This window comes from Odocoileus virginianus, chromosome 1 (assembly GCF_023699985.2).
Source record: "Odocoileus virginianus isolate 20LAN1187 ecotype Illinois chromosome 1, Ovbor_1.2, whole genome shotgun sequence".
In the NCBI taxonomy this organism is placed as follows: Eukaryota; Metazoa; Chordata; class Mammalia; order Artiodactyla; family Cervidae; genus Odocoileus; species Odocoileus virginianus.
Genome location: NC_069674.1, coordinates 11,114,811 through 11,139,584, shown reverse-complemented (window position 1 = coordinate 11,139,584; position 24,774 = coordinate 11,114,811). Strand labels below are relative to the sequence as shown.

General features: G+C 39.7%; 1 protein-coding gene across 4 annotated transcripts in view; it reads right to left on the bottom strand.

The window, feature by feature from the left end:
* TPK1 (thiamin pyrophosphokinase 1) overlaps positions 1-24,774 on the bottom strand; it is a 366,723-nt gene that overhangs the window by 161,329 nt on the left and 180,620 nt on the right. For all 4 annotated transcript variants that reach the window (XM_020881673.2, XM_070461296.1, XM_070461272.1 and 1 more), the window contains one exon: positions 22,150-22,245. In XM_020881673.2, coding sequence (XP_020737332.1) covers positions 22,150-22,245 — 96 coding nt within the window. The remainder of the gene's footprint in view (positions 1-22,149; positions 22,246-24,774) is intronic.

The window sequence follows — 24,774 nt, the reverse complement described above, 5'->3', positions numbered from 1 at the left end:
ACACATATTTGTGTTTTTTTTTTTTTTACATAATTTTATTCTACTACCTCTGCTGAAAACTAAGCTCTTTGAAGAGCCAGGAACATATTTATAAGTAAAATTACATAAATCATAGTCTGTATAAATAACATGGATATTATAAGTCTACTAGAGGTCTTTATTGTCTCCAAACCTCTCATGTCTTCTGAGGTCTTGAGAAATGGAAAGATGTATCATTTGTGGTTTAGAAAACCCAAAATACCTAGCATGGCATCTTCAACATAATTGGTATTTAGTGCAAAATGAAAACTCAAAGTATGATTTGTATCATATTCAGGAACCACTAGCTATTTGGAAATAGAGTTTGAAAGTATATTATAATTTGGGTAAATGTCATCCATTGAAGTTAACTGACTGCTTGGTAGATGAGTGAAAAGATTCACATCTGCTTTCCCGACTATCCTACTGAAAAAGCATCAGATATTTTCATCCTGCCCAAAAATTCTATAACATACATGATGTCCTACTGAAGCTGAGCATCGAGAGAGCACCAAGCAGTCATTCTTCCCACTCGTTGGAACGTGGGTTATGAGGCACCAGAACATGGAACCCACATCCTCTTTCTCTCATCCCCTTCCATCCTCTTTCTCTCACCCCCTTCCATTCCCACCACTGAGCAAGCTGAAAAGAATTTTCAAAACCTCTGCTCTGTTCCCAGAAGATTAGTATTTTTGTACTTGTGATTATTTTTAAAAGCTATTATCCTATCTCACATCATCATGATTTGCTTTCTATACTACAAACAATATTTCTTGCTTTTGCTTCAGCCATAAAACAAGTCTTAGTTGCATATTCTTGTCTAAGATGATAAATGAAACTCATGGCTCCCATGTCTGGATGGATTAGGTTCGGCTATTCGTAGCACTTCGGGTGCATTATTTTCCCCAAGTTTAGTGGCATAAAACTCTCTTCATTTTTTATTGACCAGTTAATAATAGGTGGCTATTGGGTTTGCTGCAGTGCAATCCTTAGATTTTGCAATCTGGTGCAATATAAATAGTTTATGTTAATTACCCCCTTCCCACCTTCTGGGAGAATAGAGACATTTTGATTGCAAATTTTGCACTTGGTCATTAACACTCTGGTTTCTAGATTATGCATTGGACCATTTTATAATGCCAAATGAAAATGTTAAAACTGTTACTGCAGTGACATTAATTACTTAAAGTTTATTTCTTGCAATGTAGTAAGTTTCCCTCAGCTAATACACGTATACAAAATAGCTGATCACCTCATCATCCCCAGGTTTACTTTTAGTTTTAAGTGAGGTCATTTGCTATTTTGCTAACTATATTCCATGTTTATAAGCATCACAGCAAACCTAATGCCATCTGGGAGAAAATATTTGTTTAATGATAATTTCCTCTTTCTGAAATAATTTCCTTCATTTATACAGATGTTTTGAAAAAAAATCAAAATCTGTAGGGTCAATTTTATAGTCATCTAAAATCTCTAGTAGAAATGGATGAAGAAATAGAATTAAAATGTAATCAGTGAACTCTGAATTCAGATAGTCTTTTTCTACTGTGCTTCAACTATTTTGACACAGCTGGTCATAGTGCAAAGTATACACAGTCACATATATATTGACAGGGTAAGGCTCCTAGTGGACCCAGAAGAGATGCTGATATTATCTTATTTCTATGCCATCTATCTGTTAAGGACAAGCATGCTGGCCATAGAATGCTAAGCAGAACTTCTAGGAAAAGAGACAGTCATGGAAACAAAGACATTTTCCACTTCCAGCTGCAAAGAGAGTGAACAGAGAGTGAATGCTATGGGATCTCACCTTGTCTGATTTAAATGTATCTTTGCCAGATAACTAAGCTTATCACCTTACACAAAGAAGGTATTGCTATGTATATATCTCTTCTCCTGATTACTTGCTAAACTACCACCAAAAATGTTATCAATCTGATGTGCATATCCCTGTGACACGCAGTTAACATCATTTCAGTTCTTCATCCATGACTTAAACTATAGGACATCATTTCTTAAACATGAATGTTACAGGGTTTTTAAGTAGCCTACTGTAAATATTTACCCTAATATTTAAAAAATCTAACATGAAACAAGTTATTCTTCTGCTGGGCAGGCAATCTTCAGTTGGTTAGATGAAAGGCTAAACTAAGGCTTTTGGGGACTGCCTACTGCCTCATCTCTATCATTCCCTATGATCTCCCCAATACCCTGTTCTCCACTCCCACTGCTGTCGTTTTTCATTTTAGCCCTAGCATAAAGTTAGAAATAAAAATTCGTTTACTAAAATTTGAAATAATCTCTTGCTGTTAAACCAAGACAAACTCTATATGTCTAGTCTGTAGCCTCAAATACCTGAATTTATTGCTTAAAAAAATGTAGATACTATCATTGTGGACAATAATTATGAGGTAAGCACTACTATATATGATACATCTGGAAAACAGGTACATAGAAAGAGAAGGAGCCAAGATGGCGGAGGAATAGGACAGGGAGACCACTTTCTCCCCTACAAATTCACCGAAAGAACAATTCAACACAGAGCAAACTTCACAAAACAACTTCTGATCGCTAGCTGAGGACATCAGACGCTCAGAAAAGCAGCCCATTGTCTTCGAAAGGAGGTAGGACAAAATATAAAAGATAAAAAGAGAGACAAAAGAGCTAAGGACAAAGATCCGTCCCGGGAAGGGAGTCTTAATAGAGGAAGTTTCCAAACACCAGGAAACCCTCGCACTGGCGGGTCTGGGGGAAGTTTTTGAATCTCGGAGGGCAACCTGACTGGGAGGGGAACAATAAATAAACCCCACAGATTACGTGCCTAAAAGCAACTCCCAGCAGAAAAGTATCCCAGACGCCCGCATCCACCACCAGGAAGTGGGGGCGGAACAAAGAGGAGCCAGCGGCATTGTTTAGAGTAAGGACCGGGCCTGAGTGACCCGAGGGCAATCGGAGGGAGCTTTTGTGAGACAGCAACTTAAACTGAGGGATAGCAAGAGAGAGAGAGAAAATTAACCGGCCGGAACACACTGCCGGCCATTCGCAGAACAAAGGGTCTGAGCAAGTCCAGAGGAGCTAGCTGGCTGTGGACCGGCCCATCCCCGCCAGAGGCAGGAGGCAGGGGGGAGGGGAAAGGGGCAAACTCCGCCCCAAAGACGGCATCCCCTACCACACTGCAAACAGGCCTCCAGTTTCTAACCAAAGACTTCCTGAGATTCTGGATGGTCGACATCCGCCGGGAGGGTCACAGCAAGACACAGGGCGCACGCGCCCGACCTGCGATGGCGGAAACTGAGGCTGAGACCGCGGAGGGGAGAAGGCACACCGCACCCGGGGAGAGTGTGCGCGTCAAGCTCCTGGCTGCCTGAGCTGCTGGGGCGGGGAAGGCACAAAACGTAGGCGCAGCTGAGTCCGCGCTTTTGTGGAGTACCCGAAAACTGGAACCACATGCAACGCAGGGCCCCCTCCATATAGAGCAGCCGGGAGCCTGAGCAGCATAGACGGGGAAAGCAGCGCCCTCCCGCCCACGGAACTAGCAACCTGAACAAGAGACCACCTCCCTTCCTTCCCCCCGACCCCGTCCAGGGTGGAAATTAGGCACTGAAGAGGCCGGCAAACAGAAGCCAAATAAACAAAGGGAACCGCTTCAGAAGGGACCAGTGCAACAGATTAAAATCCCTGTAGGTAACACCAGCTACACCGGAAGAGGCCTGTAGATATCGAGAAGTGTAAGGTGGAACGAGGAGATATCTGAAACTGAACCAAACCCACACTGACTGCAACAGCTCCAGATAAATTCCTAGATATATTTTTACCTTTTTTTTTTCCTTTTCTTTCCTATTTTTTTTTCATTTATTTTCTTTTAAAATTCCCCATTACTCCTTTACTTTCATTTTCATATATTTTTATGATTTTTTTAATTAGGAAAAAAAATTTTTTTTCTCGTTTTTTTCTCTTATTTCCTTTTAAAGTCCTCTGTTAACTCCTCTACTACTCCTTAATTTTCATTTTCATTTCACTATTACCTTGCAAAAAAAAAAAAAAAGAGAAGCCCTATTTTTAAACCAAACTTCATATATATTTCTAAAATTTTTTGTGTTTTTGTTTTTAACATTGTATTTTTAAGAGTCTAACCTCTACTCTAGATTTTTAATCTTTTTCAGTAAGTGATATAAATTTTGGACATTTAAGAAGCCAATATTCAGTTCCCATTTTTACTCAGGAGTGTGTTGATTACTCTCTCCCAATCTTCAGTCTCTATTTTCTACCTCAGCACATCTCTACTTCCTCCTTTCCCCTTCTCTTTCCAATCCAATTCCGTGAATCTTTGTGGGTGTCTGGGCTACGGAGAACACTCTGGGAACAGACACCTGTGTAGATCTGTCTCTCTCCTCTTGAGTCCCCCTTTTCTCCTCCTGCTCATCTCTATCTCCCTCCTCCCTCTTCTCTTCTTCATCTAACTCTGTGAACCTCTCTGGGTGTCCCTCACAGTGGAGAATCTTTTCACCATTAACCTAGAAGTTTTATTATCAGTGCTATATAGTTTGAGAAGTCTTGAGACTACTGGAAGAATAAAACTGAAATCCAGAGTCGGGAGACTTAAGCCCAAAACCTGAGAACACCAGAAAACTCCTGACTACACGGAACATTAAGTAATAAGAGACCATTCAAAAGCCTCCGTACCTACAATGAATCCAACCACCACCCAAGAGCCAGTAAGTTTCAGAACAAGACATACCATGCAAATTCTCCAGCAACACAGGAACATAGCTCTGAGTGTCAACTTACAGGCTGCCATAGTCACACCTAACACATAAACCCATCGCAAAACTCACTACTGGGCACGCCATTGCACTACAGAGAGAAGAAATCCAGTTTCAGGCACCAGAACACCGAGGCGAGCTTCCCTAACCAGGAAACCTTGACAAGCCAATTGTCCAACCCAACCCACTGGGTGAAACCTCCACAATAAAAAGGAACCACAGACCTCCAGAATACAGAAAGCCCACTCCAGACACAGCAATCTAAACAAGATGAAAAGGCAGAGAAATACTCAACAGGTAAAGGAACATGAAAAATGCCCACCAAGTCAAACAAAAGAGGAGGAGATAGCCAATCTACCTGAAAAAGAATTTAGAATAATGATAATAAAAATGATCCAAAATCTTGAAAAAAAAAATGGAGTTACAGATAAATAGCCTGGAGACAAAGATTGAAAAGATACAAGAAATGTTTAATAAAGACCTAGAAGAAATAAAAAAGAGTCAATTAAAAATGAATAATGCAATAAATGAGATCAGAAACACTCTGGAGGGAACCAAGAGTAGAATAACTGAGACAGAAGATAGGATAAGTGAGGTAGAAGATAAAATGATGGAAATAAATGAAGCAGAGAGGAAAAAAGAAAAAAGAATCAAAAGAAATGAGGACAACCTCTGGGACCTCGGGGACAATGTGAAATGCCCCAACATTCGAATCATAGGAGTCCCAGAAGAAGACAAAAAGAAAGGCCATGAGAAAATACTCGAGGAGATAATAGCTGAAAACTTCCCTAAAATGGGGAAGGAAATAGCCACCCAAGTCCAAGAAACCCAGAGAGTCCCAAACAGGATAAACCCAAGGCAAAACACCCCAAGACACATATTAATCAAATTAACAAAGATCAAACACAAAGAACAAATATTAAAAGCAGCAAGGGAGAAACAACAAATAACACACAAAGGGATTCCCATAAGGATAACAGCTGATCTATCAATAGAAACCCTTCAGGCCAGAAGGGAATGGCAGGACATACTTAAAGTAATGAAAGAGAATAACCTACAACCTAGATTACTCTACCCAGCAAGGATCTCATTCAGATATGAAGGAGAACTCAAAAGCTTTACAGACAAGCACAAGCTGAGAGAATTCAGCACCACCAAACCAGCTCTTCAACAAATGCTAAAGGATCTTCTCTAGGCAGGAAACACAGAAAGGTTGTATAAACACGAACCCCAAACAACAAAATAAATGGCAACGGGACCATACCTATCAATAATTACCTTAAATGTAAATGGGTTGAATGCCCCAACCAAAAGACAAAGATTGGCTGAATGGATACAAAAACAAGACCCCTATATATGCTGTCTACAAGAGACCCACCTCAAAACAAGAGACACATACAGACTAAAAGTGAAGGGCTGGAAAAAAATATTTCACACAAATGGAGAACAAAGGAAAGCAGGAATTGCAATACTCATATCAGATAAAATAGACTTTCAAATAAAGGATGTGCAAGAGACAAAGAAGGACGATCAAAGGATCAATCGAAGAAGAAGATATAACAATTATAAATATATATGCACCCAACATAGGAGCACCACAATATGTATGGCAAACGCTAATGAGTATAAAAGAGGAAATTAATAGTAACACAATAATAGTGGGAGACTCACAACTATGGATAGATACCCCACTCACAACTATGGATAGATCAACTAAACAGAAAATGAACAAGGAAACACAAACTTTTAATGACACAATGGACCAGCTAGACCTAATTGATATCTATAGGACACTTCACCCCAAAACAATCAACTTCACCTTTTCCTCAAGTGCACACGGAACCCCTTCTCCAGAATAGATCACATCCTGGGCCATAAATCTAGTCTTGGTAAATTCAAAAAAATTGAAATCATTCCAGTCATCTTTTCTGACCACAGTGCGGTAAGATTAGATCTCAATTACAGGAAAAAAATTGTTAAAAATTCAAACATATGGAGGCTAAATAACACGCTTCTGAATAACCAACAAATCATAGAAGATATCAAAAAAGAAATCAAAATATGCATAGAAATGAATGAAAATGAAAACACAACAACCCAAAACCTATGGGACACTGTAAAAGCAGTGCTAAGGGGAAGAAGGTTCATAGCATTACAGGCTTATCTCAAGAAACAAGAAAAAAGTCAAATAAATAACCTAACTCTACACCTAAAGCAACTAGAGAAGGAAGAAATGAAGAACCCCAGGGTTAGTAGAAGGAAAGAAATCTTAAAAATTAGGGCAGAAATAAATGCAAAAGAAACTAAAGAGACCATAGCAAAAATCAACAAAGCTAAAAGCTGGTTTTTTGAAAAAATAAACAAAATTGACAAACCATTAGCAAGACTCATTAAGAAACAGAGAGAAGAACCAAATTAACAAAATTAGAAATGAAAATGGAGAGATCACAACAGACAACACTGAAATACAAAGGATCATAAGAGACTACTACCAGCAGCTCTATGCCAATAAAATGGACAACTTGGAAGAAATGGACAAATTCTTAGAAAAGAATAACTTTCCAAAACTGAACCAGGAAGAAATAGAAGATCTTAACAAACCCATCACAAGCAAGGAAATCGAAACTGTAATCAGAAATCTTCCAGCAAACAAAAGCCCAGGACCACACGGCTTCACAACTGAATTCTACCAAAAATTTAGAGAAGAGCTAACACCTATCTTACTCAAACTCTTCAGAAAATTGCAGAAGAAGGTAAACTTCCAAACTCATTCTATGAGACCACCATCACCCTAATTCCAAAACCAGACAAAGATGCCACAAAAAAAAGAAAACTACAGGCCAATATCACTGATGAACATAGATGCAAAAATCCTTAACAAAATTCTAGCAAACAGAATCCAACAACATATTAAAAAAATGATACACCATGACCAAGTGGGCTTTATCCCAGGAATGCAAGGATTCTTTAATATCCACTAATCAATCAATGTAATACACCACATTAACAAATTGAAAGATAAAAACCATATGATTATCTCAATAGATGCAGAGAAAGCCTTTGACAAAATTCAACACCCATTTATGATTAAAACTCTCCAGAAAGCAGGAATAGAAGGAACATACCTCAACATAATAAAAGCTATATATGACAAACCCACAGCAAGCATCACCCTCAATGGTGAAAAATTGAAAGCATTTCCCCAAAAATCAGGAACAAGACAAGGGTGCCCACTCTCACCACTACTATTCAACATAGTGTTGGAAGTGTTGGCCACAGCAATCAGAGCAGAAAAAGAAGTAAAAGGAATCCAGATAGGAAAAGAAGAAGTGAAACTCTCGCTGTTTGCAGATGACATGATCCTCTACACGGAAAACCCTAAAGACTCTACCAGAAAATTACTAGAGCTAATCAATGAATATATAAAGTTGCAGGATATAAAATTAACACACAGAAATCCCTTGCATTCCTATACACTAACAATGAGAAAACAGAAAGAGAAATTAAGGAAACAATACCATTCACCATTGCAACAAAAAGAATACTACTTAGGAGTATATCTACCTAAAGAAACAAAAGACTTATACATAGAAAACTATAAAACACTGATGAAAGAAATCAAAGAGGACACAGATGGAGAAACATACCGTGTTCATGGATTGGAAGAATCAATATTGTCAAAATGGCTATTCTACCCAAAGCAATCTATAGATTCAATGCAATCCCTATTAAGCTAACAACGGTATTTTTCACAGAACTAGAACAAATAATTTCACAATTTATATGGAAATACAAAAAACCTCGAATAGCCAAAGCAATCTTGAGAAAGAAGAATGGAACTGGAGGAATCAACCTGCCTGACTTCAGACTATACTACAAAGCCACAGTCATCAAGACAGTATGGTACTGGCACAAAGGCAGAAATATAGATCAATGGAACAGAATAGAAAGCCCAGAGATAAATCCACGAACCTATGGACACCTTATCTTCGACAAAGGAGGCAAGCATATACAATGGAAAAAAGACAACCTCTTTAACAAGTGGTGCTGGGAAAACTGATCAACCACTTGTAAAAGAATGAAACTACAACACTTTCTAACACCATACACAAAAATAAACTCAAAATGGATTAAAGATCTAAATGTAAGACCACAAACTATAAAACTCCTAGAGAAGAATATAGGCAAAACACTCTCTGACATAAATCACAGTAGGATCCTCTATGACCCACCTCCCAGAATACTGGAAATAAAAGCAAAAATAAACAAATGGGACCTAATGAAACTTAAAAGCTTTTGCAACAAAGGAAACTATAAGCAAGGTGAAAAGACAGCCCTCAGATTGGGAGAAAATAATAGCAAATGAAGCAACAGACAAAGGACTAATCTCAAAAATATAGAAGCAGCTCCTGCAGCTCAATTCCAGAAAAATAAATGACCCAATCAAAAAATGAGCCAAAGAACTAAACAGACATTTCTCCAAAGAAGACATACACATGAAAAGATGCTCAACATCACTCATCATCAGAGAAATGCAAATCAAAACCACAATGAGGTACCATTACACGCCAGTCAGGATGGCTGCTATCCAAAAGTCTACAAGCAATAAATGCTGGAGAGGGTGTGAAGAAAAGGGAACCCTCTTATACTGTTGGTGGGAATGCAAACTAGTACAGCGGCTATGGAGAACAGCGTGGAGATTTCTTAAAAAACTGGAAATAGAACTGCCATACGACCCAGCAATACCACTTCTGGGTATACACACTGAGGAAACCAGATCTGAAAGCGACATGTGCACCCCAGTGTTCATCACAGCACTGTTTATAATAGCCAGGACATGAAAACAACCTAGATGCCCATCAGCAGACGAATGGATAAGGAAGCTGTGGTACATATACACCATGGAATATTACTCAGCCGTTAAAAAGAATTCATTTCAATCAGTTCTAATGAGATGGATGAAACTGGAGCCCAGTATACAGAGTGAAGTAAGCCAGAAAGATAAAAGAACATTACAGCATACTAACACATATATATGGAATTTAGAAAGATGGTAATGATAACCCTATATGCAAAACAAAAAGAGACACAGATGTACAGAACAGACTTTTGGACTCTGTGGGAGAAGGTGAGGGTGGGATGTTTCGAGAGAACAGCATCGAAACATGTATATTACCTATAGTGAAACAGATCACCAGCTCAGGTGGGATGCATGAGACAAGTGCTCAGGCCTGGTGCACTGGGAAGACTCAGAGGGATTGTGTGGAGAGGGAGGTGGGGGGATCGGGATGGGGAATACATGTAAATCCATGGCTGATTCATGTCAATGTATGACAAAACCCACTACAATACTGTAAAGTAATTAGCCTCCAACTAATAAAAATAAATGAAGAAAAAAAAGAAAAAGAAGAAATTTTATAATCTACTAAGCAATTTCAGGATGTTCCATTATAAGTGCATGAGTCTTCCAGAAGATTAAGATAAGATACAGTTTCCTCCTCGAGCTGTAGTTTCTGTGTCTCCACGATGCAGTAACTCTAAATAAAATAGTCCTTTTCACATTAGGTCAGCGTTCTCCTGCAAAGGAGCACCACACCAACCATATCTGCAATTCTCTGCATTAATAAGAAATTTTATCTGGTAAGTGAGTCATCCAGCTGAGAGTCCTGGTAAACAGATAAACTTAACCCTTGTTCCGGGGCCCATAAAAGCACGCCTTTCCTCTGGCAGGGATGGATTAGGCTGCCACAGCCTGGAGGGCAGTTAGCTTTTTATATCCATCGCAGCATCTCCTGAGTCACTCCAAAGCACGGGGAATATCTATTTTCTCTTGTTGCACAGCCCTATAAAAAAGATTGCTAGTCTCTAAGAAGAAGGAAAAAACAGAGATGTGAATTTCTCTTTTGAAGGCTTTTCCAAAATGATCTAGGAAAACAGCCGGCTAGTTCACACAATGCACAGAAATTTTTCTTCTCCTTGCTTCCTCCAGATACTTAGCTTGCACCTCATTTGTTCCAGAACCTGAACATATAAGTAGTTTGTCACTTGACAAAGATAGCAATTCTGGTAATACAGCAAAAATTAAAAGGGGGGTCTGTGTAGGCATACTGATGTATAGTTGAATGTGCATTTATGTGTGTGTGTGTGTGTGTGACATGTTGCTTTATAGACCTTCACAAAAATTACCAATTAAGCTTACAACATCCCTTTGGGGTAGATAAGCACAGGAATGGAGGTAGAAAAACGTGTTATGAGAGTATTACAATGCCTCAGCTACAGAACTGATGTTGAAATTGTATGGTATTGCTTTCAATATCAATTCAAGGAATTTGGCAAGATTTATCCTTGTCAAGTTCACAATGGCCATGGCTTATGCGACAATTTCTACGTATTCCCATTTGTCAGTTCTCAACTTTCTCACGAAACTTAAGCTTAGAAAAAGAATCAGGCCCCAGGAGTAGAATACCAACTAACAAAATGAAAAGAAGGTACCCTGTGTACTGTTTTTAAAAACACACAGCACACATCCCCTCTCCCTGCCCCATACAGTGAAGAGAAAAGCCAGACGTGTGTGTATGACCAAATAACAGTGGATAACTCCATGTACTAGCCGAAATAAAAGTGTGTTCGATTACAAAGGAACAAGAGCTAGGGCAGCAGAATAAACTTTGCTATGTCAAAGCAGATTACTAAATAAAGTTTACCAACATTTGATATAAAGGCTGTTCTTACATGTATGTATATATTCACTTGATGAATATTTATGGACTGCCAGGAATTGCTTTAGATGTTGGGAATACAGCAGAGAACAAACAAGCGCAATTCCCTGCCCACACAAACTTCACACTCCAGCCAGTGAATACAGAAACAACTATTCTAAACATGTCTGATGGTGACAAGTGGAGTGCAGAAATTCAGCAGGAAAGGGGAAAGGGCTGCTGAACTTGGAGATGGAAGAAGAGGAGGGATGTGTGTGTGTGCGGGGGGGGGGGGGGATATTTAAATTGGGTGGTCATACCAGGCTTCATTGGTTTGAGGTGCAATTTCATTAGAAAAAAATTCTTCTGATTTCACTTTCCCAAATGTAAATTTAAAGGTGAAGCAAAGGGACCTCCCTGGTGGTCCAGTGATTGAGAGTCTGCCTGCCAAGCAGAGGACACAGGCTCGATCTGCGGTCTAGGAAGATCCCACATGCTGCAGAGCAACTAAACCCGTTTGCCATAACCTGAGCCTGAGTTCCAGAGCTGGAAGCCGCAACTTCTGAAGCCCACACACCTAGAACCTATGCTCTGCAATAAGAGAATCCACTACAATGAGAAGCCCGTGCACCACAAATAGACACTCTCCACAACTAAAGAAAGCCCGCACACAGCAACAAAGATCCAGCACAACCAAATTAATGAATTGTTGTTGTTGTTCAGTCGCTAAACCATGTCCAACTCTTTGCGACCCCACGAGTCTGCAACATGCCAGACTTCCTTGTCCTTCACCATCCCCCAAACTCTGCTCAAACTCGTGTCCATTGAGTCAATGATGCCACCCAACCATCTCATCCTCTGTCACTCCCTTCTCGTCCTGTGCTCAGTCTTTCCAAGCATCAGGGTCTTTGCCAATGAGTCGCTCTTCGCATCAGGTGGCCAAAGTATTGGAGCTTCAGCATCAGTCCTTCCAATGAATATTCAGGTCTGATTTCCTTTAGGATTGACTGGTTTCATCTCCTTGCTATCCAAGGGACTCTCAAGAGTTTTCTCCAGTGTCAATCAAAATTTGGTGCTCAACTTTCTTTATGGCCCAACTCTCACATCCAGTACATGACTACTGGAAAAACCATAGCTTTGATGATACGAATCTTTGTCAGCAAAGTGATGTCTCTACTTTTTAAAATATTGTCTAGGTTTCAATAAATAAATAAATAAAAATTAAATAAGTAAAAGGTGAAGTAGAGAAGAGTTCTATACAAAACAAAACTGCTTTTTAAAAAGCTGGAACTATCCTGAAAAGGCAAGCCGCAGCAACTATGACAGTCTGAATTAGTATATGGTGACGCATCTATATGTTACCTTTACTAGCATGGAGACTATTTGAGGCCATTGGTTTGGCCACCAAATCATAGCATACTGACCTGTCAGTACCTGGCTACAGGTACGACATGAAAGCTCATTAAGCTTATTAGCAGAAGAGCCCCAAGAGCTCCCACAGTGCATCTAAGAGGAGAAAGCCCCCTTTGGGAGCTCCGAGGCCAACTTTTGGCCGACGTTGGGTGATGCCTCCCTTAGTGACCGTGCAGTGAGCGCGAGGCGTGTGCAAGCTGGGAGGGGCCAGCGCACGCCATCCCTCTTCTCTCCATTGAGGCCAGAGGCCAGGAGTGATTAGCGGAGCTGTGCAGTCGTCCTGCGGGTGGATCCCACCCCTGAACAGACCGACCCCATTCTCACTGGTTCCCCAGGGATACGGAGGGCTGAAGACGTCCCCTGGAAAACACAGCAACCTGTGAGGAGCCCTCCGTTTCATTCACGTGTCTTATAGTACAAGAAATCTCATAAAACTAGAGTATATCCAAAAGAAACAATGCTAGGATGTTAGCTAGACTTACTGTGATGATTTCACAATTTATACAAATATCAAATCATGTTGTACACATGAAACATGTCATACCTCAATTAAAAAAAATTTTTGTCATTAAAAAAAAAAAGAAAATGATGAGTCCATGAACCAGAGCTATAAACTTAAACTAATTAGTCTGATTGCTAAAAACATTATCTAATTTTAATATCATATTGCTCCATGAAATTTATTATAAAATCAAAAGGTTAACTATACATATATTCTATAAAAGATATCTTATTTATATTCATATTAATTTTTATAAAATAGATGAATGTATATATTTTATAAGATAAACACCATTATATATAATTATGTGCCTGCATACATGCTCCTTTGCTTCAATCATGTCCAACCCTTTGTGAACACATGGACTGCCAGGCTCCTCCATCCATGGGATTTTCCAGGCAAGGATACTGGAGTGGGTTGCCATTTCCTTCTCCAGGGGATCTTCCTGACCCAGGGATCGAACCCACAGCTCCTACACTGACAGGCAGATTCTTGACCACTGAGCCACCTGGGAAGCCTCATATGTAACTATTACATATAAAATCTATTTTACAAAATGAAATACATAAAATATATTTTTAGAGTATTTTATATTTCATTTACATAAAAATTTATGTTTATATTCTATAAACATACAAATATACTACATAAAATATACCCTATTATATAAAATATTATAAAAGATCACAAGAGCTAAGGTGCATACAATGTATGACTATTAATACCACCACTGCTGCTGTTATATTTTTATGAAGGACTTTATATGTGGCTGACATTGCAGTAAGTGCTTTGCCTCATAACTCCCTGGTATGTGCAAATTATTATTCTGACTTTACAGATGAGAGAGCTGAGTCTTAAAGAACCAGTCATGCAGCGGAAAGAAAGTCAGCCTACCCCAAGCATCAGAGATACCCTTTAATTACAATGTGTTGGAGACCAATACTTTTCATAATAAACATATTCAATCTTTACAACTGGTACAGACAACAACAAGCAATATAAAGAATCTGGACAGGTGTCGTGGAGAATTAGTAGGAACTGCTACTGAGAAGATTCTTTCAGAGGATACATGCCAGCTAAGGTCTGCCAGGATGTCCTTTGGAATCTGCCTTGATGTTACTGGAAATAAATTTATATTCACTAAATTATTTATTGGATAAGTAACTAGGAGAAAAGATTTAAAGCATATATCCATTTAAAATAGAGGCTATAAATTTTAGTAAGGGAATGGAGTGAATGGGGCAAATAGAAGACTAGTCAAATACCCCAGGTAAGAAATGATAAAGGTCTGAACTAAGACAGCAGCAGTAAGACTGGAAGGAACAAAGTGGGCACAGGAGATATCTGTAGGATTATAGCAACTGCAACTAGCCACTGAGGGATGGTACAAGGATAGTAAAATATAAGGTTACTCTCAGGTTCTGCCAGGTGGATGGATGGCAGTGGCACTGAATGAGACAGAAAATAAAGAAAGAGAAAATGAGATTTTGTGAGAAAGATGATGAATTTTGGTTTACACTGAAATGAAGTTCCTCTGGCCTTCCAGTTAGTGGTTAGAAATAGGGCTTTGAAGTTCAGGATTAGAGACATAAGTTAGAGCGTTAATGGCACAGAATGATAACTGAAGCCCAGGGAAACAAGATAGAAAGTAAAAGGCAGGTGTGACAGAATATCAATATAAGAAGAGCCGGGGAGAAAACGCAGGTGGTGATGAAGACCACAGGACTTTGACGGGTCAGGAGGGAACACAGGAACAAACAGGGTTACTCCTTCAAGAGCCAATCCTGATAAAATCACATTCTTGATTGAGTCTTACCATACTCTGGTCTCTTGGGAAAACTGGAATGGTTGAGAGGATCTGGGTTGTCACGTAGTTTAAAAACACCAATTTCTAGCTAAGATTTTCAAGAAGGCATGGTTTTCATGTCCAATAACTGCCTAAATGGGAAGCAGACATGACTTGAAACTTTCTGAGGAAACACTTTAAAGTTGAAAGAGTCCACAGAAAGTTATTTTGATTGAAGTTCATGCCTTTCTGTTCTATTTTACTATGACACATGGCATAGGAAGATAACACCATTCTCCAGTTATAGCATCTTGAAGACACTGAAATATGTTTTGAATAAACATTTTACTTAGAAATAATTTGAGATTTGGGGGAAAGTCATGAAGATAGTTCAGGTAGCAATACCAATCACCAGTTCCCACTGATGTTAACTCACTGACCAGACACATATTAAAATATCTTTTGTGACTTGAGGTATTTCAATATACACTCACATAACAAATCGCTGGTCACAGGTGTTAAGTTTCTGCAAAAGTTTCCTTGTCAATGATGTGCTAACATCCTATACAAACACACCACATCTGTCATAACTAAAACTGACATTGGGGCACCACTATTAATGATACTCTGGACTTCATTCACATTTCACCCCACTGCATTTAGCTTTCATGTCTCTCTTATCTACTCTGCTCTGAATCATGACTGATGATGTTTATTATGATACTTTAAGGTAGTATTGACTAGGTTTCACTAATGTAAACACAGTATTTATTCCTCTCTAGAAGACATTTACACACACAACAGATTTATTATTTTGCTTCAGATAAGACTGAAATCTTGACAAAGATATCAGCTCATCAGAGTGGACTTTACGGAAGACATCAGAGTACCTTGGAAGATACTTCTCAGGACTATCATACAACTATCTTCCTGTACATAATTTATCCTATTGAAAAAGTAATTAGTCCAATCAGATAGAAAGAGTCAGTTGCTCAGTTGAGTCCAACTCTTTGAGACCCCATGGACTATAGGCCACCAGCCTCCTCAGTTCAGTTACTCAGTCGTGTAACTCTTTGAGACCCCATGGACTGCAGCATGCCAGACCTCCCTGTCCATCACCAACTCCCAGAGCTTGCTCAAACTCATGTCCATAGAGTCAGTGATGTCATCCAACCATCTCATCCTCTGTCATCACCTTCTCTTCCTGCCTTCAATTCTTCCCAGCATCAGGGTCTTTTCCAATGAGTCAGTTTTTCGCATCAGGTGGCCAAAGTATTGGAGTTTCAGCTTCAACATCAGTCCTTCCAATGAATATTAAGGACTGATTTCCTTTAGGATGGACTGGTTGGATCTCCTTGAAGGCCAAGGGACTCTCAAGAGTCTTCTCCAACAACACAGCTCAAAAGCAGCAATTCTTTGACGCTCAGCTTTCTTTACAGTCCAACTCTCACATCCAAACATGACTACTGGAAAGACCATAGCTTTGACTAGATAGACTTTTGTTGGTAAAGTAATGTCTCTGCTTTTTAATATGCTGTCTAGGTTGGTCATAGCTTTTCTTCCAAGGAGCAAGCGTCTTTTAATATCATGGCTGTAATCACCATCTGCAGTGATTTTGGCGCCCCACAAAATAAAGTCCGTCACTGTTTCCATTGTTTTGCCATCTATTTGCCATAAAGTGACGGAGGAAAATGGTCCAGTCTCCTATGTCCATGGAATTCTCCAGGTTGCCATTCCATTCTCCAGGGTATCTTCCCAACCCTAGGGAGGGAACCGGGTCTCCTGTATTGCAGGCGGATTCTTTACCATCTGAGCCACTCAGATATAATGAGTTAGCCAATCAGACATAGTTAGTCTTAAATTTGATAAGCAGTAACAGTTATTTAGTATGAACATAAAAAAAATTAGTCCATTACAAAATAATCATGTCCAATACTGACATTTAGTGGATAAAAATAGTTTAAAACTCTTCAAGATCAGCAGGTAGGTGTGATTCAGGCACCTTTCAAACGACTAGTTCTCTCCTGGATCCCTTTAAAATTAGAGTATCTATCTCCCCACAGCCCACATGGTCTCTGAAAAGTAAACCCACTGGCCTTCAAAGCCACAAATCCTGGGGGCTCATCTTCTAGTCACAGGACCCCCATGATGGGGAGGCTGATGCCAGGTTCACAACCCTTGTTCCCTGGGGAAAACCTCTCTAATTGTAATTAATCTCCTGTTTACAGGTTACCCACCTGGGGGTATGAGTCTTGACTATACTAGACTCTGCCCCTCCTAGCTGTCTTGTTATAACGTTTTCTTTCTATAGATCTTTTCTGGTGGGTTTCAGTGCTTTTCACTGATAGTTGCTCTGTAAAGAGTTGTAATTTTGATGTGCCCCAGAGAGGAGGTAAGCTCAGGGTCTTTCTACTCTGTCCTCTTTGGTGAATAATTATCTCCATAGTCTTTACCGGATATTTAAGTTAGTCACTAATACTAGTCTCTGTGTATATAAAATTTAGGCATTTGCTCTTATTTATGTAACACTTAGGTCTTCCCTGGTTGCTCAAATGGTAAAGCGTCTTCTTGCAATGCAGAAGACCTGGGTTCGATCCCTGGGTTGGGAAGATACCCTGGGGAAGGAAATGGCAACCCACTCCAGTACTCTTGCCTGGAAAATTCCATGGAAAGAGGAGCCTGGTAGGCTATAGTCCATGGGGTCGCAAAGAGTTGGACACAACTGAACGACTTCACTTGCACTATGTAATACTTGATTTATTCAGCATCCTATGTCATTTAATTAAAAAAAAACCTGTTTATAAAAATAACATAATATAAAGGGTTAAAAGGCATTGAGGTTTTAGCAAATAAAACTTCGTATGAGTTGAAATCTATACAGTTTGAAATTAACATCAACTTTTCTGCCTACATTTTGTCCAATACAAAGTCTCTTTAAAATAACAGAAACTAAAGTAACTGATTCTATTGCCATGTAATTCTAGGAAATATCCCAACGTACATTTTGGGAGAAGTATTATTCTTAGTGCCTTATCATCTAGATATCTTCCTGCTTCACCCTAAACAATGTATGTCTTACATTTTTTGAAACTTGGAGCAATAGCTTTTAATGTTTTCCCTTGTATTCCAGGATTTAGATCTCAAATGTGTATCATAGCATCAAAAAATATATTTGCTCTTTGAAGATTTAGTCATATCAGATGGCATCCTGATAATGTATTATTCATGACTCAGTCACAGATAAACAATGTGGCAACATAAAAGCAAAGCATTAAAAAGCCGCATGTATCACAGAACCCTTTCGCAGAGGAATAAAAGTTCGGGAGGAGCAGGTTTCAAATAGGTAAATAAATAATCAACAAGGCAGTTTACGGAAATCTTTTTAATAGTTAACCTCACGTTCTAAACAGTAAACTCCTTAAGGGCAAGGACAGATCCTAATCCGAATTCTACAAAGTTCTAATATGTCACAGAGTACGGCTCCTCAACATATTAACTACTACTTTAATTCAGTTATACTATAGCTGATATTTTAACATGTATGCTAATAAGATCTCACCAAATATAGACATTTGGATTACACATTCAAATTTATAATTTAGTAAGTGGAAAATCAGAAATGTTTGATAATTTTCTAAGATTTACTAAGCAGGGAAGAAAAAAGGATTTTCTGATATAGTTCATGTGTATTTTAGGAAGAAACCTGTAAAAGTCCTCATGGTGATCTCACTTGAGGGCAGGAGAGTGTGCGGAGGGGAATCTTTTATGATTTTCCCTTCTAATGTTTCTAATCTTGCTTTTCTCCTCCTATTATATTAAATCAAAGACTGTGTTGTCACTCCCAGGTTAAACATAAACTCAGGGGGAAACCCACAGAGAGTCTTCAGGTTTAACACAACCATCTTTTTCAGTCTGAACAACAGCTACTTTGTATAGTTTCCATTGTGAGTTATGTGTTCAGTTGACCTAACCGTGCTTCTAACAACAAAGTCTCCATCTTAAAATTCTTCAAAACAACACTGTCGCCTCACCGGAGTGCCAGCCACCTTGTCTGTCCTGCCACACTTGGCCACCATCTTCTCCCCATTCGCCATCTCACTCCTGTTTCCTTCTTATGTCCCAGGCTTCTCTAAAAGCCTCTCCCCTCAATGCATCATTTCCCGCTCTCCTGTGAGTTCCCCGAGCATCTCATGTGCAAAGTGCTGCCATCTTATCATGAACAAAACAGACCTGATCTCAGCTTCATGGGCTATATAGTCAAGCTGGGAAGAAAGGCCTTAGCGAACAGAAATAATTAACACAATTATCAAAAGTGTTCAGAGTATCTGAACAGAGAAAAGAGGGAAGCATAGAAACAAAGAGCAGCCAAACATAACCCAGAGCGATGGTGGGGGAACGTCCTTGAAGGACTTCCCTGGCGGTCCAGTGGCTAAGACTCTGCGCTCCCAGAACAAGGGATCCAGGTTCCATCCCTGATCAGGGAACTAGGTCCCACATGCCTCAGCTGAGAGCTCACATGCCACAACAAAAACCCCGCAAGTCACAATGGAAGATTCCACATGCCACAACTAAGACCCGGGGCAGCCAAATAAATCAATGAATATTTTTTAAAAGTCCTCCATGAGGAGGTCAGGACCCCACCATCATGGCTTTGGTAAGAAAATGAAAATGTACTTAAGACACTCTAGTGGGAGGGAGCAACATATACAGAAACACCTTAAGGCAAAGGAGAAGGGGGAAGCTAGAATCTTTTAGGAACAAGGAGAAAGAGGGGCTCAAGATGAGGATGTGGAATGCCCGGGACCCAAAGCATGTCTGCCACAGAGGTGCCCTGTTCCCATCCTCCCCACAAAGACCTCACTACTGAGCTGTAAGGAGGGCAGCTGGCTCCCCTCGCCCAGCAGCAATCCCTTTGGGATACACCACAGCCTGCCTCTGGGGCCACACGCTTCCCCGGCAGCCTCCAGCCTAAGAACAGCGGAGCAGGAGGATGTGGTCCTTTCTGCCCAACGCAGGTGTCCTCGGAAAGGTCCTCTTACGCTGGGCCTGCAATGGCTTGGACAACATTTTGCCCAGTTTGTTTCACAGATCAGAACACCTGATTACTCTACTCTTGCCTCCCAGCCTGAGGCTCTCTCTAGACTTTGTTGAGTTTGAGACAGGATGGTTTGTTTTGTGATTCAGTGACTGAACACTGTATACAGATACTATCAGTTAGACACAACAAAACGACATTCACATCACTGCCTTCCCAGCTTCCAGTGGGAGCACTAGGAAAACCGAAACTATTGTGAAGATTTAGAACTTTCTTCTAAGAAATTCCACATCATCTATGTCTCGATGAAGCTGATAACTCTCAGTCGGTTGTTTCCCCTTTTCCTTAAACAAACAGATAATTACAGCAATTGACTGCTGCAAGTGGCACATTTGGTACAGCTCGAGCCACCACAGAGATGAGAAATGTTCACTCAATTACTTGTGGTGAGAATGTAGAGTGAGCTACTTGTCAACTAATGATGGTTACAAAAGGCTTTCCCCTTCAAAGGGACCAAAGGATCAACTCCTTCAGCTTAGTAAACATACCTTAGAATAAACCTCCCAGAACTTCTGCGAAGGAGCAAGTTTTTATCAGGGTGCCTGTCCACCATCTAGGCTGTCCTGCCACTGTGTACCAGCTGTGGAGTTAGACTGTATGAGACTCGGGGATTGACCCCACTCTCTACTCTGGTCCCAGACAATCAGGTAACTTTCATCATCCTGCGTTGAAACCAAGTATAGATTCATGGAGAGGTTTCAGGACTGAGGTCTGAGGACGGTGGTAGGTGACAGCCCTACCCCGCAATGCCTCTAGATGTGAAGGCGTGAAGAAACTGCTGCAAGCAGCCACTGCAGAGAGTCAGGGAGAACAGGCTGAAAGCAAAGGCGACCCAGAGCCAAGACATGAAGGGCGCAGATGTGAAAGCTGCCTGCGCTGGGCCTGAATTGGTCCTTTCCCACTCGGTTATTGAGGAAAGGCTGAAACACTATCCTGTTGTACTTTGAAAACCATCCCAATGTACAGAGATGTTGTCCTTGTATTCTTCCTTTAAAATGACATGTTGGGGGCTTCTCTGGCAGTCCAGTGGTAAGACTGTGTACATCCACCGCAAGGGGCATGGGTCTGATCCCTAGTCCAGGAACTAAGACCCCACAGACGCAAAAAAATAAATAAATAAATAAAACAACACACTGAATCACGCATTTCAGTTTATCTCCCCTTCCTTCCCAGGAAAATAAGTCAATTGTCCTTCAACACTTCAGGTTTAATTTTGTGGATCTTCACTGAATAAAGGCTATAAAAAGTTTGCGTTATCATTTCAACAACTGTCAAAATACTGTAAAATATTAAAAAATACAAATGTGTGCATTAGCTAAATGACATAATTATATCATTAAACCTTGGATACTAGGTGAAAATCACTACTGAATACCTTAAAGAGCCCATGCATGCAAAGTAACAGACACTTCTCTCATTTTTTAAAAAAGGTCAACAATATTTTATTTGTTTAAATAAGAATTTTCAAGGATGGCCAAATTCAGGCCATATTTGTTGGTCTTGCCTACATACTATATAAACACACATACATACATATACAGCTCTGCAGGGTAACAACCAACTTGGGATGGAGAGCAGCTACTTCCTTTAGGCTCAGAATGAGCTGTCAGTTTTGATTGCTATAGACAAGGTCCACTTCACCCATTTTGGGACCTCACCACTCACTGGAAGGTTCTAAATCTGTGACCTCTGATTCGAATGTACACGTTAATGTTTTGGCAACTAAGTACAGGTTTATTCATATACTGAAGAAACCTGACAAGGGAAACCAAATAATCAGCACAAAAGCAAATAATCATTTCAGGTGAGTAAAACCAGTATTTTTCACATTCTTGGTTTAAGATTCATAACTACCAAATAGGCATAGATCTTACCTGTAGATCTTTTTCTTCTATCTTCTTTTGGAGCACTTCAAGGCACTTGGTAAAGTCAGTATGGTCTTGATCAGGAGTTGAAATAATTTCACAGCCCTGTGTTAAATAAGATAAAAGGTAGAAGTTAGTAATGATGTCGAACGAGGAACAAGATCAAGAGCTATAAAAGTAGAGAGAGAGCATCACACGTATCCTATGATGCCTGTGTTATACCTTGATCATTAAAATCATTATCATTATCTTTCTTATTTCACATAACAGGATCTCTCAGCAATGATGGTGGACTACCAAAATAATGATCTGATTATGACAATCATTTTACCCCAAAAAAGTACAGATAATACTACATTAATGGTCTTTAAAACTCACTGCTGTGATAACATTCAAGATTAACATAAGGACATCAGTATGAGTATTATAAAATATACTCACAGTGAAATGAAACTACTTCTAATAAACATTGAGTTTCTTCGAGCAGACTAAGTTTATGTACATGAATAGAAAAACTAATACCGAGCTAATGATGAACTGATGAAATACATTTTAAGTAAAATCAAGTTAGTTGTCCTTTACAACACCTTTTTTCCCCCACGTAAAAAGAAGCAGATAGAGAGATGCCTGTGTAAACACGCCTCTTGGATTATCTTTCGGACATAACGAAGTGAATTTATAAGTTCTTTGTCTCCTCTACAACAGATATTTTACCTAGTGAAAAACACTGAAATATATTTATAACTATAACGCCACAAAAGTGCCAGCTTTCTGGCACTAGTGAACTGAGGTGGTTCGAGAAACAGTATTTTCGAAATGACACCTTCTCCTCCAATGTCTTACAGAGGCAAAGGCATGTAAAACCAGAGCACAGTGAGACTTTGGACTTCTTAATTCAGGAATAAAACAATGTGACGTCTCTGACAACAGCTGAGTAAGGGAAAGTTAAATATAATCTAGTATATAAAGTTGCCATTCAAAGAGTCCTCAAGGATACAAACACCCATACTGGCTCTTAAATTATTCCAAAAACCATTCGCAGTAGATTTAAAGGTTCTTCTTTAACTTCAAGGTTTCTTGAAAGGTGTTGGGCTCAAGCTGTGCTTCATTCATTTATGACTGTCCTACAATGTAGTGACCAATGAAAAAATTAATTTCTCATCATTCAAAAATACATTACATCCTAAAAGATGCATATGTCATTTTTACAAGATCATCGATAAATACTTTCCTGACCCTAAAAGAACATTGAAATTTACTATAATGGCCAAGCAAGGATATAAAGTTGACTTCTCTCAGGCTAATACCCCTAAAAAAAGAAAAAGACACAAGAATATGCCAGAGCATACAGGAATATTATCAGAGAAAAGGATATTAGATTGTCAACAAGCCAAAAAACACTACACTGAAACTTCCTGGAGGGCAGGACTTATATTTTTACTACTGTTCCCAGTGCCTGGCACCAGTGTGCTATATAGTTAAGTGTTCAATAAATAAAATTCTTGAGGAATGAAAAGGTCTGTTGGCAAACGTGGTAGGACAGCGTGTCATCTTATTTTATTGCCAAATATGACAATGATTGATTATCTTCCTTTTTTAAGTACTGACCAGAGAAATAATCACTCCAACAAAGGGAAACAAAATTAAAAAGGCAAACAGAAATAGCAATAAAAGAGATTACTAATAGATCATCATCTGCTTTGACTGTTATCGTCCCAGAATCAACACAGATCCACAGGAAACATTATAGCTAAAGAGAATCCAAGACATCACCTATGTAGTCCCACTGTAACAGTTTGTAGATTAAGACAATAAAAAGAAGTTTAATTTGACTAAAAAACTGGACAGCAAGGTAGTAATTATCAGCAGGTCACATTTAGAAATCCTATTTTCTTTACTTCCATGACATGGGAACAAATTCCTAGATAACTGAAAGACCAAGGTCTTCACACATGCTTAGCTGCTCCATCATGTACAACTCTTTGCAACCCCACGAGCTGTAGCCCACCAGGCTCCTTTGTGCATGGGATTCTCCAGGCAAGAACACTGGAGTATTCTTGCCATTTCCTCCTCCAGGGGATCTTCCTGAATCAGGGATAGAACCTGCGTCTCTTGCGTCTCCTAAATTGCAGGCAGATTCTTTTACTACCACCCCAAGTTCTTACCGGACAAGTCAATGGCACCCCACCTTGGTACTCTTGCCTGGAAAATCCCATGGATGGCAGAGCCTGGTGGGCTGCAGTCCATGGGGTCGCTAAGAGTTGGGCACGACTGAGTGACTTTCCTTTCCCTTTTCACTTTCATGCATTGGAGAAGGAAATGGCAACCCACTCCAGTGTTCTTGCCTGGAGAATCCCAGGGATGGCGGAGTCTTGTGGGCTGCTGTCGGTGGGGTCGCATAGAGTCGGACACAACTGAAGCGATTTAGCAGCAGTAGCAGCAAGTTCTTACCATATCTCTAAAGAAGCCCAGGTCTTATGATATCTCTAAAGTTGGCTCCACAGAATATTAAGAAAAAAGCTACTTGAACTATAAGACCTAGGCTTCAATAAAATCTTACTTCATCAACTTCAGTTGGACACATGGAGAAGCTTAGTCAGGATGCAGAGACAGATTACCAGCACTGAAAAATTC